Here is a 16977-nt window from a genome sequence, read left to right as displayed (position 1 = left end):
CATTTTTACATGTAAAGCAGAAAAGGGAAGAATTTTGGAGCTCATAAGATTGTTTTACAATCTGGGTTTTACAAGGGAACATGAGAGCGGGAAGGAAAATTGATTAATAAATTTCACTTTTTGCCTTTAGGTGCCACAGCCTGCAGTTCATTTGGCAGTCCTCACTTCATTGTCTGAAAGGTTTATAGCTATATTTAACTGGGCACCTGGCACTGCAGCACATTCTAAAAATTCTTGCCTGATCATGCAGTCTCTAGTTTGTTTGACAAAGATGGTTTAGAGATCCGAATATGCAGGTAGAGCACACAGGTATTTATCATTTAGCTTGTACACAGATTGAATCTGGAATTCTTCACAGGTTCTGTAGCTGTCTTTGAAATTAGCAGCTTGAAGTTACCTTCTATTTTACTGTGTCTCATTAGATGTGGATTGGGGCGGGGGGCAGAGGTTAGGGAGAGGGGATTATTACTCTGCTGCCTGTAAGTGCTGTTGTTGTTAGTGGTAGGGGTGACTACATTGGGGCTGGGAGCACAAGCTGATTCTTGCACCTTTATTTCTGGGAGGTACTGAAGTTATGGCATTGTGTAACTATTTAATAGAACCAAATTTTGCCTCAGTGAGTCAATGAGTTAGGGTCAGGAGAGCTATTTTATTTCAGATCCTTTCCCTCTCATTATGTTTTCCTGTAATACGAATTTTTGTGGCATTTAGACTAAAGCATTAAACAAGCTATTAGAAGTGATAGCTCATCAGGGCCGGAACAAGTGTTTTCATCTTTGGCTCTAACCACTCTATGCAATGGGACCTTGACCAGGGCTTCTGGCTGCTTTTGTAGTAGTAATAATATCTTTTTTCAAAGCAGCTGTTCAACTACCTGACTATTTTTCTCTGTAGTTTATTATTAGGACGTCTTTTACCCATGAAGTGTGGTATGGAGCTAAACTTTGGGGGCCTGTATCCTTATTGCCACTGTTGGTCAGCAATTTGTGAATAAATAGGTCCCATAGTTTGTAATTACACCATAGACCAACTACTTGTCAGCGCATTATAGCATGTCACATTAGTCATATGTGAGCTGGTGGTTCTTCAGAGCTGCTTCAGTCCATTGTGCCCATAATCAAGGTATTACAGGAGAGTCTTGTACATAAAATTGACTTAAAAAAATTCTTAACAGTCTTTTTCCTTCTGCTGCAAATGATTGGACTTGTGTAATAGTGCTATGAATATGCAAGACTGAATCAAACTGAGAGGAGCCACAGGCTGATATTTAATTCTTAAGATGTTCACCCAGTTGTAGTCAGACCCCACAAAATACACAGTAGTGTTTGTGGGGATGAATTTTTAAATCATCACATCTTTTGCACATGCAAACTTAAAGGAAAGCAAAAGAAAGAAAGCCAAACTTCTCAAACTTAGTGTAGATTTTACAAACATTTCCCCCTTGATGCACAGAAGGAATATTTTCTGTTAATAGCAGCTATATGTTCTCTGAAAGAACGTGTCCAGCGTTGACAGATGTAGATTTGAAAATCACTTATGAATATTCAGGTGAGCCAGAGGGAAAAAAAAATAGAGAAAGGAAGAGCTACACCCATGTTTTTCCTGATTAATGCAGAACTCTGAGAAGTGTCAGGGCTGCAAATCAGTCATAGGTTTATTTCCTAAAAATTCTGGTTTATTGGGCTTTTACTTTAAGGGAAAAGTTTTGGAAGTGCTCGGTCACTGCAAATAAAGATACTTTGAAACCCTGGATTTTTCTGTGTGTATTCTGTATGCAAGAGAGAGCTATGATATGCATGTTAGTGCAGGCAGAAATTGTTTCGAGTAATCAAACATTTATGATTTAATCCAGAAGGAATATTTGAGTTAAATCAACACAAGGTAAAGGACTTATTAGTAAGGGGGGAGAGGAAGGGGAAAAAAAACCCACCTCAAGTTTTTTTATTCATCTAAACTATCAGTGCTTGTTTTTACATACACTGTATTTCCCATGTACCAGCACATCTGATCAGAGACCCTCGCTGCTGCTAGATGTTTTATTCTGTGTGTTCTTTGTACCTTACAGTAAAAGAATCTGTCACAAATTATTGTGCCTCACTGCTTTAGAAACTGAGAAAAAAGGGAGGTTAGATTGACATCTGTGACTGAATAATGATGACCAGCCTTTTGGCTCCCCTTGAGCCACAAAGCTAGCATTGCCTTTAGAGAGGAAAAAGGAGTAAGAAGAAAGGGGAGGGATAAAAGAGAGTTACAAATCTGTGGTCCCGGAGATGTATTACTGTTGGGCCAGTTGTCTGCGTGGTATGATAATCCATTTTGATCTTCTGTCTTAATTGTCTGCTAAAGACAAATGGGCAGTAAAAGTTCATCAGTTTCATCTTTTGCTTCTCATTTAGAGACAGAATAAATGATCCATCGCTACAGAAGAAACCTTTCTTTCTGACACGGAAGTAATGCAGACCCAACACATTTTATTAAAATATTTCTCCCTCATTATTTCAGTCCTCTCAGCTCTGATAGATCTTACTGTTTCATGAAAAATGTAATCTGAAATGTAAATAAGGGGTTTGATACAAAGTAAGGAAGTAATGAGCAGGCTAGCCACATTGTAGGAATTTTGATTGTAATTACTGACAGAGTGAATTCTGCATGTCCTGATTTTTTTCCCTCAAGTTGTGTTTGACATGTTCAGACCACAATGACATCTGCGGTTTAAATCTGTTAAATAACTGTATAACAGAATATTTTATAGAAAATGTCACAGACAAGGTATCTTAGGAGCCTTTCTAAGGGAAGAAAATGCTAATGATTGCTCCAGGCCACTTGAAATGGTTAAAACTAGGGGGCTTTTTTGAATGGCAGGAGGGGGGCTGAAGTAATCTGGAGATACACATTTTTAAATATAAGAGCATATTAACTTGTTAGGGGGTTTTATAATAGCTTTTAAGAATAAAATGTGTATTTATGTATGTGTAGTTGTACCTAACATGAAACACAGTAATTGTTGGCATTACAAACAACAGTTTTTCAGTGCTAGCTTTTTAGCAGTGGTCTCAGAATTTAAAACAGATGAGAACTCTCAGTTATTCTGTATAAAATACAGTCACTGTGGGTGGAAGTATCCTTTAAAAAAAATAGTCAACAGTCTAAAAGAAAAATCCTTATGTATTACCACATTTTCTGGTTTGGGTTCCTAATAAAGCTGTAGTAATTAAGTTCTGGTTTTGTGGGCAAAATTCTCTGCTGTTGGAATATTATGAACACCAACCTATGGCCAGGTTGCTTTACCCTTATCACTGTATGAATTTTGGCTCTCCACTGCTTTGAAGATGAATCCCAAGATTAATAGCTATCCTAGGCTCATTTTAATACAAGGAAGTTTGTTGTAAATATATGAACTTTTCTCAGGAACAGTGTTTCAGCAGAGAGTTGATGTATAAATATATGAAAATAGTCAAACAATCAGTGAGAAGTGTGGCAGGAATTACATGACTTTGTAAAATGCAATTTATTTTTATCATGGCTTTTGGAGTAGTACATTATTCAGTTCCTTGCTGGTTTAATCTTTATAGCTTGTCTGGAAGGAAAGAAAAAATGATGTGATAGTTCCCATTTGTGAGCTGCTTCAAGTGGGTATGATGACTCCTCTATAATTTGATGAACTATTGTATATATCAGTTAATTACTACAAGAATGACTGAGGTCTGCATGCTTGCAAGCTGGTACTTATGCAGATTGCTACTTCTATTCTGCTGGTAATTTTTCTTTCCAGTGGCATTGAAACCGAGTTTATAATGAAACCAACAATCTTTGTGCATTTATAGATAAACTATAAAACTTTTATGGCAGTCTTTATATAGAAACTAATGGTCTGTCTTGTGCAAAGGCTGTGAGCATTGTAGAAACACTGCACACAGGGAAAAATAAAAAGCACCCTTTCTTTTGTCATTGCAAGAGTTGTGTGATTGGAGAGTATTTATGCAGTGCTGGCTATAAATGGAGCATAAACCCCCTATCATGCAAAATCCTTGTGTGCTAAGCAGACTTAGTTGCTTAAACAGGGCTGATTGTTATCCATTTTGATATTTCCAAATTGCACATAGTATTCTTAGCATAAAGTTTTTGGATTACAGGTTGCATACACTGCATGATAAAAGCTGTCTTGAGTAATTTAACATAATAGCTGTCCTTTCAAAAGTAAATGAAGAAGTTGAATTGGAAAAGTTGAGTAATTAGTCATTTAGAAAATCTAGAAAAGCAGTTGTAGTGTTCTGAAAGGCACTTTATAGTAAACCCAAGGCAGTGTAAATAGTAAATATATGAAGTATTTGATACTTCTGAAGCATTTGATACTCCCAGTTTGTATAGAGCCATCATACTGCTTTCATACAGGGAGGCTTTTAAAGTGAAAGCCTAATAAAAGTTAATGTAGGACAATTATAAACAGTTTCCTCATACAGTGACCCCTATTGACTAGGTAGTGTGAATGGAAACCTTTGTATGGGGGAGGCAAGCACTCTGTAGTGTGTAAGGAGATCACCTTGTCCTTCATGTGCAGATAGTACAGCTGCTGTTTCGCTGAACCGTTCTGGAGGCAACTTACCCCATAAGGACAAAGCTGGGTTCTTTGGCTCAAGTCCTGAGAGATAGTGGATGGGACTAAACCATGAGCTTTGTACAGCAGAGTATTTTCTGAATTCGGAGTATTTTTCTAGACCGATGTATATGCTTTAATATAGGAAAGTGAAGAAAATAGCTATTCCTTATTTACTCTCATTGTATCATCCTTGTGTACATTACAAGTTGCTTTGTCATTACATCTTCTTTAGACCAGGTACATGAGAGGTCAGTTTTTCTTACATATTTCTATTTATGCCTTTCATTTGCTTCTCTAGTACAATTTAATTGCAGAACCTCTTCAAATCTAATGTCTTTGTGTATGTAGTAGGGTCTACTATCCTTGTTCTAAGTCCATTACAAGAGTTGCAAACTTTGAGAAATACATGACAAAGATTTCCATCTTAATAGAACCTTTGACATAATCTGTTCATCCAAGTTCCATTTTAGAATTGAAGTTAATAAATCTAAGGGTTATAGTAAAGTATTTTTATGATGAGGGAAGTCAGCCAGAGTATATATTCAATAGCCTAAGAATAGCTGTTTCTAGTAATCCATCAGATCTGCACAGAATTTCATGTAGCATCATAGCATTCTGGGTTTCTTTATTTTTGTGTGTTTTACTGCTACTTGGTGACTGGCTGCAAAAATCACTACAGTGGGTATGTGCAGAGCAAAAGAGTGAGTCTCTGCAAGTATCCCTGTAAAAAGTTAGTCCTGAAGTCTAAGGCATGTGCACTGAGAAAGTACTCAAAACTATTTCTTTCTCTTATTTGTCTTTAAGCTAGTGCTCGAAGTAGCTACTCCATTTGTTCCTGTCTTTGAAATAGCTGAGGCTGGAGACTCTCCTCTTCTTGCTGCATCATTAATTGGATGTTTTTCCAGTTATGATATCTCTGTTTCAGGAATCCTGGTGCAGGGCAGCAGTGGTAAAAGTACAGAAAACAAACAGTAATTAATGGCCAGTTGATCTTTTGAAGAAGCTCAGGACGTGACTTGATTTTGTCCTGAGAATACCTGAGGTGATGCTGGACTCTGAGGTTTGTGTTTGAAAGCCATGTCAAAAGCTAGTGTCCAGAGCTGGAAAGGTTCTGAGTAGAAATAGAGGAGTAATTGGGTTCAAGCCACTTCCTAAACAATTTCAGTTTTCTTTCGTGTAAAGTTGGAATCAAATTTGGAAGTTCGATAAACACAATCTGGTTTCACCACAAATTATTCAGCACAGTGCAGATATTAGTGGATACAATCGTATGGCCTTTGTTACACAGGAGGTCACACCAGATGATCATAATGGTCCCTTCTGGCCTTCAAAATCTGTGAATATATGAATAATTGAAAACCTGTCCTGCCAACCCTTGTTCCTTGAGGTAGTCATATTACAATCCTGTGGGACTACTCGTATGAGTAAAGGTTGTGAGATCAGGCCTAAAGCGAGTAATCATTATCACTTATGTTTAAATTTATTGATAAAACTGTAAAATAGTCACTTCAGGTAAAAAGACGGGTTTCTTCAAAATGTGAGATGCTTGTGTGGTAATATCCTGCTTTGGTTCATTAAGCCAGTCCTTGTCAAATAGTTTTAAAAGTTGTCTTGCTTCAGTCTCCTGGACCATTCAGTTCTGTACTGGTGCTACCGACTAATTCAGAAACAATTTCAAAAATACTGTGTAGAATCTTATAAGAAACATCTTTGGATTGTTTAAAAATAAAATTAAGTTCCAGGGCCTGACTACATGGTAGGTACAGGCATAGTAAAATCATTGCCAACACATCTCAATGCAGATAGTGGTCTTCCTTGCTGTGGCTGATGATGTTGATGTTTGCTTGTACAGGAATACTGGGATGTACTGTCCTTTGCAAACAGTAGGACTTATTTTGAAACATGATCACAATAAGTGTCAGCAGGTAAGTGGTGTCATCCAGGTTGGAGTTACGTGTCCGTCTCAGGTGTGCCATGCTTTTGTATGAACATTCATAAAGTAGTTCATTTCTCAGGTGACTAGAGATCCGTTTTAAATCAAGAGTTTAGCGAATGGGATGACTTAGTTATTCAGCTTAAAAATCTGAATTGCTGATGACTAAGACAATTCTGGAAACTACACTACTAAATGAGCATTGATAATGCTGCTGCCGCACAGCTTTCCTCCCCCTTAACGTGTTTTCTGTTGTTTCTTTAATGTAGCTGTACTCTTCTAACAAAGTAAGGAGCATGTTTGTTTTGTAGCTCCTAAAGTAGTCATTAATGCTTCAAAGTTTCTTGAGCATGTGGAGGAGAAAATGGTTTTTCAGATTCTTGCTCTTGTGACTTGTCTGCCCATACCCCAGTGCATTAAAAAAGGTGCTAAAGAAGCCGAAGCTGCACTGGATGTGCTGTAAAGACAAAAAGCAAGTGGGAAATAAAAGTATATATTTATTTTTTTATTTTTTTTTTTATTTGAGAGCATCCTGTGGCATGTAAAAGAGCATCAAACCAGCCAAAACACCTTGTGCTTTGTTACTGAAATGGATCATTTTATGTTCCCATATTCAGGTGCTGGTGAATGAACAGGGTGTGAAAGGGAGTTCCAGGAAATGGTAGTCCTTTCATTTGTGTTGAGTTCCAAGGGGGCAGGAGATTTCCATGACTTACTCTTGACGGCAAAGGGACTTCCAAGAGTTTGGGTTTGAGGTGGTATGGATGGAAATAAAACTTTTGGGGATGTTTCTAACCAGAGCGTCTTCGGGTGTGTGTCACACTTTAAAGTAGACATGACCTTTTCTTAGCTCCACACCTCCCACCCCCAGGTGATGAACTGCAAGATCACATAACCTGTGCATTCTTCTCAGGAGGGGAGGGATTGTATATCCAAGTATTGTTGCTCCGTGAAGTCAGGTGGGGATTTGTTACTTCAGTAATAACAAGTATTCAGTTGTAGTCAGATGCATGGTTCTGAAAACCCTGTGCTGTCTGTAGAGGAGAGAGTGTAGGAGTGGAGTGCCCTGTAGAATACACAATGTGGAAGATGTGTGTAGGAGCACCGGTGAACAGATGAGTTCACTGTAAGTGGTAGGTGTACTGAATTCCATGTTTTAGTATAACACAGCAGAACAGTAGAATGCATGTTCTAGAAGGTTTATAGTTTTTAATACTTTGCTACCTTAGTTGTAAAACAAAACCAGTCTATAAGAGTGTGTATAACTGGATTTTTGACCTTTTTATATATTTTGATTTCCTGGCACTGTATTTCCTCACAGCCATCGTCGTGAAGTCTGTGTTGGCATATTTGCTGTTAGTTTTGGTATAACTTCTGAACAGTTTCATAAATGTATAGTGCAAAGCATTTAGATTGCATGATGCCTGAACTGAATTTTCCAAGTTGCTTTGCAGGCATTATTCCTTCTTTTCTTAATTTATTTTAAAGGAATGGTTGCAAAGTAGCCTGAAAAGAAGGATTTGCTTGTGATGGATAGATAACAGTAACTGATAGTCACATACACAAATTCTCATGTATGTCTGAGCAGCAGCACAGAACTGATAACATATTATGGAGAAAAGTTGGAAATGATTCTGTGTTAACCCAGGGAAGTCCAAATTTCTTAGCTTTATACTTGGAAAGCTTAAGTTTCTAAGTTCAGTCATCTCTGTAGGTATCTGCTGTCTTCAAATAAAAACTGCTTGCCACTGCTAATGAGTGTTTTTATAGCTTTCAGGGTTTTGATTGTAGTTCTCTAGCATATTCTTGTATTGGAAAAATCTAAAAGTTGTGAAAATACTGATAAATTTGAAAGCTGTATCCTCTTATAGCCTTCAGTTGTCTCAGGTGATCACTGACTCCTTCTTGTCTTTGCTGAGTTCTTCTTCCCCTTGGGGCGCTGGTGTCCTTACCGTGTATCATCATTTTCTCCTTCTTCTGAGAGAGTTCTCAGGTAGCTGTGATGGGAATGCAGGTCTGAGCAGACAAGTACTCCTGAATTTTAAAAGCTGGTCAGCTGTTGCCCCCTTTGAGATAGTTGTTTTGTTTTGTTCTATTTCCTCACCTGCAAGAAGTAGGTTAATACCTGTGTAACTGCGTTGTTAAATAACTTCATTAGTGACTAGCTTTAAGACTCTTCCACAGCAGCATGTTCTTCTCTCAGCAGTAAGGAGGATCTTGGTCATTGCTATTAAAAGACTTTTGTGAGAAGGCAAATCCATGAATTATATCAGTTTCTGGTACTTGCTAACACTGTGTAGGTACATCCATGCCATTTTTCTTAGCAGTCTTATATTAATTTTTAGGTAACAATTCTAAACATGTTCTTCTGTTTTCTTTTAGGTACAATAGAATAAGGAAACTGCTTTTCTCATTACTTCTCAGGAATTATGTACTGTTGGTTAGGATTCCCAGTCTGTAGCTTATTTCCTGCTAAGGGCTAACGGAGAATTTGTGATACAGAATGACTAACAGAATTCAGTACATGCTCTAATCCTCTCTTTGGTAACCGGTGCAGGAAGAAATTAGTCTGATGTTATTCTAATACTTTTTAACACTTGGAATTTCTGTGAAGGGTCTTGTGAGTGAAATGACTTAATTTTACAATAGGAGATAGTAGAATTTCTGTAATATGAATGTGACAGGGAGGTGCTACTGAAGTTCTGCTTGGCACAAAGGCAGAGAAGCAGGTGGTGGCAAAATCTTACTTTGGTTTCTTAACCCTAAAATTCTGCTGCTGTCTTTATTTCAGCGGTTTTCAACAGTCCAAGTTTTTCGCATCCTTTTTCTCAAGCACAGGACAGGAGTTGCTTTTTAGCGATATTCACTATTCATTGAACTCAGTTTTTTGTTTTTCTTTTGGGGTGTTTTGCTGGGTGTTTATTTATAACATCCCAGCAATTATTTTCTCCTTTAATTTAGTTTCCCATCTGTTGTGCCTGGATGCTGCAGAAGCATGTATGAGAATTTGCACCCAGCTCTTGGAAATTACAATCTTTAGAAGGCCAAAGTAGTGTTTTTTCTTTCTACCCCTTGAAAAATGGGTAGAACCTCCTGTGGGAGCTGAACTACAATGCAGATTTATAAAGGCGTAACAGAGTTACATGGGTGGGATTTGATTTTAGGTTTTACTTTACGTTTGGAGTTCTGGCCCTTTTCTTAACGTATTTGTGTAAATGAATTCCTGAGGTTTGCTTACCTGCTTATGGTAAAGATCAAATCTGGCCCAGTCTTGTTGTGAGTATGACTGAAAATCTAATTGGCGTAGTGCTGTCGTAATAGTCTTCTGTGATCATAAAGTTCGTATTTGATAAACAGAGCTCATTTAGCAGATGCTGCTTTAGAGTATTTACTTGCATATATTTTTAAGGAGATTGGGCAGTGGAAGGTACAGGAGTGATTAACAAAGCATCATCTCGCCCATTTATGTAAACAGGGTATTTCTTTTGTGAACGTGTCTTGTTAACTACCCGTTGCAGGCCTTTATTGGTGCTTCTTGAATAATTTGTTTAAACTATGCAGTACAGATTCCTTATTTTATCACTAAGACTTACAAAGGCTTCTTTTAGCAGCCTTTAATTTTGTACTTATGTATGTGACATAGCCTGTGGCTGTGATCTCTACTGTGAATCTGCAGTTGTTTTGGGATGAAAGAAGAAGGCAGCTGGAAACTCAGTAGCTACATCTAGCTGTCTACCTAGAGAAGGCCTTGATTTCAAGTTTATCTAAACAAGCTCGACTAATCCCAACTATCTAGGGGGATCCACTGTCAAAACAAGCAGCATGGCCCCAAGGCAAACACAACCATACAGAAATGAAGGCTGGGACTTCCAATACTCCAATGACTGCATACTGGAGGCTTTTTTTCCTGAAAGAGAGTAAGAGAGGTAGCATTTGCATAATGCCTTTTCATCGGAAACTTTTGGAAAGCTGACAGAGGTCCAGCTTATAGCTCTGTAGCCACAATACAGAGTCTATAGGAGAATCCTTGAATGACCTAACCATATTGAAAGAAAAAATGAAAGCATCGAAGTATAGCCAAGTGAGTGTGGAAAAGAGGGCTGCTGCATTGTCTAACATCTGCTCTACTTCTCGTTAGTTTTGTTCTTTGGTATTCTATGTGGACTTTGGAGAAACCTAAGACAGCCTAACATGAATCCTATAATCTTCCTTCTGAATATTTATGTAGTGTGCCAGCCTCTAAGCTGTCCTTTGCATCTTCCTACTTCCCCCTCATTTTCATGCTCTCAAATGAGGCCAACATTTCAAAAGCTAAATAAATGTTTGTGAATGTTTATAAAAGATTTGCATAAATTTGTCCTTGTTTGACAAAGATCACTTTTTTCTTATGCCAGTTCTGAAATTTTTTAAAGGTTTCAGTGCTTGTCTTGACAACAAAGTCCTGCCTCAGAGAACAATGATTGCTGATTAAGTGGGTATGCAGGGGTAGCTGAATAGAGCGTTTGAGGCGACGGCTAAAAGCACCAGTCATAAGCCAGAATTATAATATTTAACAAATGTTAACCAATGTAGATATCTAAAGCTTTGGTTTGGAGGCACTATACCTGGGCTGTTGACTCATGCGATTATCTTTTCATAGTAAAGTGAAAGGAAGTAAATATATTCCTCATTTTTAGTCACTAAATGTTTCAAAAATAGTTAATTCAATCAGTATTCCAGCCTCCTGGTACTGACACTTCTTATCTTTACCAACTGATCAATGTTATGAACATAATTGGACCTGATTTGGTTTTTTTTATGCCTGTTTGTATCATTTTTCCATTCTTTATGATTTAAGACTGGAACAATTATTCCCACAACAGTAGCTGCAGCTTTTTAATTGTTTTTTTTTCCACATTTTAGCTAAAACCCCTTCATCTTAGAAAAAAACTAAATCTTAATTTTATTATAGGGGTTTAAAGGCATTTATTATGTAGATCTCTTTAAAAAAGCTGCTTAAATATTTAGTTTCTCTTTACTTTCTGATTTTTTTTCTACTGGCAAAAAGTAATAGTCGTTTCTGTTCTTTTGTTCTATTAGTTGAGAGGTTGAAGTTGTCATTAAGGCAAAAACTAGAGCTACTTCTCTGACACAGTTTTTATCACATCTGCTAGGCCTGTGTCCCAGGAGGAGCTGTGTGGAGCAGTGAATTCAGCACAGGCCCATTATCTACTGTTTTTGCGTATGTTGTAAAAGGAGTGAGACCTCAGGGAGGCTTGGAGCCTCCTCCCGTGTAATGTCCAAATCAGATTTGAAGGACTGGTGGCAGGAAAGCTTTGGCCTTGGGGTGTGAATTCTAAGAAACAGAGTCACAATTAGGTTTAAAAAATTCAGGGATTTTGAGCTTTATCTTGAAATATGTTTTTAGTAATGCAAGTAGAAAAGTTGCCCATCTGTGCACATATTTTGTACGTTTAAAATATTTAAATGATAGCAGGCTTCAATATGCTTAGGAAATGTTATTTATCTCATGCTCTTCCTGTTACCAGGATTGTGTATCTGTGCGTTGGGCTTTTCGTTTGGCTTTAAAAACCAGCATTTTCCTGAGAACAATTAGTTGTTACCTTCAGTGAAATGATGCTTCAAACTGGGTACCGTTCCACTTCTGACCCTCATACAAGAAGAAGGGACTTTCCTAGAAGAAAAACCCTCCCCTAAATCAAGCTTTGTAATTGCTCAAAAAGAGCTAATGGATTTTTAGAACACAAAGCAAATGGATGAACTAGTGCTATAAAGTTGTATTGGAATACTAGTTGAATTTAAGAGGTAGGGATAAAACTGAAGGTAATTTAAATTAATGCTATTAAGCAAATTATGTTTGTGATTTTTTTTGTTTGTTTTTCAGGGTAGAACATTCTTTTAAAGAACTGATTAATATTAATTCTGAAAACATTTTGACCATTATAAGACTCAGTAATGTTCAGTACTGGTGTAAGATGTAAAAAGATTGTGACAAAATCAATGCAAGAGGAAATTTGACATAAGTATTTGAAATTCTTTTTTCAAAAGAATGTGTTGTATCAGGTATTTAAAACCCTTTAAAATCTAGAGCAGCCTGGATTGAAGTTTTAGGGGTTGAAGTTTATTGTTCTTTGCTTTCTCTGCTTCAGCATCTTGCAAAATCTCAGCTTTTTGTTGTGGCTGTGTGACACTGGCTTCTGTACGCAGGATCCTTTTAATTTGAGACTTGGATTTTATAAGCTGCTTGAATGGCAATGCTCCTCCTGATTTTTAACTACATAATTCCATGGCATTTATTAATTAAGAATAAAATGTGATAATGACTTTAGGAAAAATATAAGATAATATAAACTTACACTAATAATAAATGAAAATTTAAGTTTAAACTTTCAAATCAAAAAATGTGCTGATCCCTCTTTGTTACTCAGAGCTGTGTTCGAGTGACTGGTTGAATGTTTTGTTACTGAGGTGCTTGTTACTGTGTGGAAAATGCACATGAATTTCTGACCAGCTCTGCACAGCTCTCAGCATTCGTGGTGTTCTAGATGGTTCTGTGCTTTGTCTTTCACCACCCTTTGGGTTTCAGGCAGGGTTGTTGTCAGGTTTAGGTTGCTTATTTGGAGGCACTGACAACATTTTTTGTTTTCTTAAACCTGTTGTTCCATTGCAGTGGATGATATAATGAATTGTTGGCTTAAAATGATTCAAGTAGATTAATTCAATATAAGAGCAGTTTACAACTTTGTGGCTATAAGGTAGATTACTGTACAAGGCAGATATAATTGGATAGTATTTTTCTTCAGCTAATGTCCTAGCATTCTTTTATGCTATACTAACATTTTGGTAATATTTAAATTTGATGTTGTTTCTAAACAGATATAAAATCATCCCTAGTTGCTTGCTGGTTAGGCCGGGATCCTGTCCCCTTTCTCACTTGCCTTGGTGCCATAAGGCTGACTGGCATCATCTTCTTCTTCACCCTTGTCGCTCTCCTTTCTCTTCCTTCATCAGTCTATTGATGTGTTCTTGAAACTCTCTGTGCCTCTCCATGTGAGGAGGATTCCATGTTTCTTTCATGGATTCAGCAGGTATTTCAAGCTGGATAAGGTGAAAACTATTTGTCTTTCCACCCTCTCTGTTTAGTATTTCACTTGCAGCAACCTCACCTATAGTTCACCTCTGTTTTGAGGTCAAGGAAATAAAACAGCATTCATCTTTTTCATCACTGAGCCATCTCTTCTCTCCGTGGAAAACTCATCTCATTTGCAATGCTCCATTCTCTTGCAATATTTGAATTGTTCCTCTGTAAAATGTATGTACTTCCTGAAATAGGGTTGTGGGGGTTGTTTTGTGTGATTGGTTGGTTTGGTTTTTTCCCCAAGAATCACAGCTAAAGGTCTTGTCTGTACTCTGGGAAGTCTTGTCAACTTTATCCTGGGTTTTGCCAGGTTTCCCAATAGGCTTCCAAATACAGGTCCCCGACCTGTTGGTTTTTATGGTGTATAATTTCTGTTCTCTGACTGACATTAATATGTGAGTGTTTTGCCTTAATTATTCATTATTTATCACAATTGTTTATAATTTTTCACAGTTTTCTGCCTCTAAGTTCTTTCCCTCCAACTTCTTGTTCCACTTTGAATCTGTTGTATCATGCATCTTTTTAAGAGCAGATTCTTTGCAGCAATTTGCAGTTCTTGTGTTAGACCATCAATTTGCATTTCATTTTATTGGTGTGGTTTTGTTTGATTGTAGCTGCAGCATGCGACATTGGTTACCAATGTTCATTTGAACAAGAGAAATAAAGTATTCCTGTATATTGAAGAGGCTCTGAAGTTGTTCCATTGACTTAGAAATGAGAGCATACAGTGAAATGTTTAAAAAGAAAAAAGCCTTGAGTTAAGGTAGGGCTTGCATTTTCCATTTACAAGTGAATATGCAAGATTTTTCAGCGGTGTTGAGCTTTCTTTACTATTTCATCTCAATCTATAGATAATTTGGGCCATAAGCCAAGTGTGCATTGTGTGTATTTAACAGCCTTGCTTTCCATACACTGCTCAAGTCTCTCTCTTGTGTGTGTGCGTAGGAAAATCCTTTCAGAGACTGCCTCACCTTCATAAATCGCTGCGTGACACAAAAGGGCTGAACGCTGTATTCCTGCCTCATTTATTTGGCAAACTTTGCTACTGAAACCAAACTTAATCAATGAGCTCTGTGTTGTCTCCGATAAGTTATGTACTGGCTTTATTGATTGGGAAGGATTTTAGAAAACCCATGTGGGGTTTATAATGTCAGCAGTGTTTTGATTATGAAAAGAGTTGGAACCTTGGGACGAGGAACCAGGTGGTGTATGTCCTGAAGCCACGGGTGACACGGCTGGGCTCAGTCCCTCGGGGAGCACAGTTCATGCCCTGCACTTTAACTGTGGTGACTGGCTGCTACAGATGCACTTTTTGCTCATTAAAATGTTAAAAATCAAACTGCATGTAAAAAGATTTGTGAAAATATAAACTTGGGGATTGATCCAGAAAACTGGCGCGTGAGACCCCAGAGACACTGGTTTCAGCTACTGAGTAATTTACACTTCTCAGCTGTGTGTCCTGGATCGTTCGGGGGTTCTGTTCTTTTTAGGGGTTTTGCTTTAGAGGCAGTTTATGTAGGTTTTTCTTTAAGAAAATAGGCATAGGGGAATAAAATAACAAAATGGTCTATTGATACTTCCTGAGTGTCAATTCAGGTAAGAACATAAAAAGGATTATAAGATACCAACATGGAGTGATTCTGGGTTTCATTTTGTTATGGGTTTTGTTTGAAACCATAAAGAAATGATGATTTTCCTAGGCCATAAGTAACACCCACCTAAAGAGTTCTGGTAGGAAGTTATGTAGGATTGCTCATCTTCCGAACAGAGCAGTTTTTAAAGGAAAAAAAAAGGCATTACATTTATAGTAATGAGTTTGCAACTTGAGCAAAAATCGAATGCTTCTCCAGTGTTTGTATTTCTAACATGCAAAAGGTCAGCAGTTTTGTTAGTTAAAAACTATTTCTAGATATTATTTTTTTAATAGTTAAAATGTCAACAAAATTTGTCTGTGGTTAACCTGGATTAGTCTCAATTTTTTAGTTGTAAATCAAGGCAGATCAGTATCTGTACATAGTGAGGGGTAAATTATGTGCAATGCATTCTAAAAACCACATAATAATATCACTGTAAAATCTTTCTTTAACATACAAAGCAGTATATAATGGTACAAATTCAATATATTCTTTAAGTGGAAATTTCATTTTCTGTGTTTAGGAAGCTCTAATATCAAGAGGAAAGTGCTAAGTAAGTTCTTAGTAATACCCTTACCCTACAATAACAATGCTGGTGAAATGCTAAAGTGTTTTATTATGTGGAGGTTTTTACTTGCAGTAATTATTTAAATCATCAAAATAACGGAGAGAATATATTCTGCTGTTCTGAGGTGACTGCTGACTTTGTGTCTTTTAACACTGTTTAGTTCAGAATTTATGTAGCAGCTGCATGGCTTTGTTTCTGAAAGCTAGATGTACAGTCATTATTTTGAGGACAGTTTGTATTGATAAGGCAATAAAAATGTAGGCACTTTATCCTCCTGCAATTACAGTTTTGATTCTTTTAAAATTCTGGGGTTTGTGGGGGGGGCTTTTTGTGTGTGGTTTGGTTTTTCCTTTGTTTCAACATTTTCCACGTAAAGGATTTCAGTTGTGGGTAAAGGACAACTGTGTAGTAGTTACAATTTGTCAGGATGTTGGTTTTGCATGCAAGCAGTCGGAGTTGTTCAGCACACAGTCAATCTTGTGGAAGTCAGTGGGATTCTGCACAAGGGTGAACCCGATCACAGTAATAAGCCCTTTAATATCAAGGCATTATTTTGTATCAAAATCCATATTTCTGCAGAATTTACTCTGAAACCTCTGTAGCTCCTTGCCATGGCTCTTGCTGAAAGGGAAAGGAGGCTACTGCTTTGCTTTACATGGCATTCTTCAATAGATTCTTTCTTGTTCTTTAAAAACAAGAGGTTGTTAAATAATCTATCAATAAACTGTCAAGAAGTCAAAGTTTCCATATCTGCTTCTGCCTGAAACCTTAAGAACTTGCCACATTTTAGTTGTCAAGAAACCTCCAAAGAGGAGTCTGTGAGCAGTTGAGCCTGAAAACCATTGCGAAGAATGGGGTGTGCTTATTTGAATTATGTAGGAGGAACATGTTCTTGCAAGAGAGTCAATATGTTTTCTGCTTCATTGAATAGGTTATTAGATTGATGTAGTTTATTTGTTGAATGATGGCATTGGTTTTAGAAATAAATGAAGCGAGAAGCATCAATTTAGTTATTGGTGATAACTTACTGTTACTGATCAGAGAAAGTGTTGAATGTATTGGAGAGTTTGTCATGTAATCAGGGTTATCTTGTCTCAGCTGAAAGCA

The 16977-nt window shown here is 37.3% G+C and overlaps 1 protein-coding gene across 7 annotated transcripts in view; it reads left to right on the top strand.

The window, feature by feature from the left end:
* The window catches only part of DENND1A (DENN domain containing 1A), a 190603-nt gene that overhangs the window by 32922 nt on the left and 140704 nt on the right, over positions 1-16977 (top strand). For 3 of the 7 annotated variants that reach the window (XM_080630890.1, XM_080630888.1, XM_080630894.1), the window contains one exon: positions 6450-6522. The exons of the other annotated variants lie outside the window; for them this stretch is intronic. In XM_080630890.1, coding sequence (XP_080487016.1) covers positions 6450-6522 — 73 coding nt within the window. The remainder of the gene's footprint in view (positions 1-6449; positions 6523-16977) is intronic. 7 annotated transcript variants of the gene reach the window in all.

Source organism: Psittacula echo (genome assembly GCF_963264785.1).
Source record: "Psittacula echo genome assembly, chromosome: 16".
Lineage (NCBI taxonomy): Eukaryota > Metazoa > Chordata > Aves > Psittaciformes > Psittacidae > Psittacula > Psittacula echo.
Note: the sequence above shows the minus strand (reverse complement) of the source record. Positions and strands in the feature narration are given on the sequence as shown.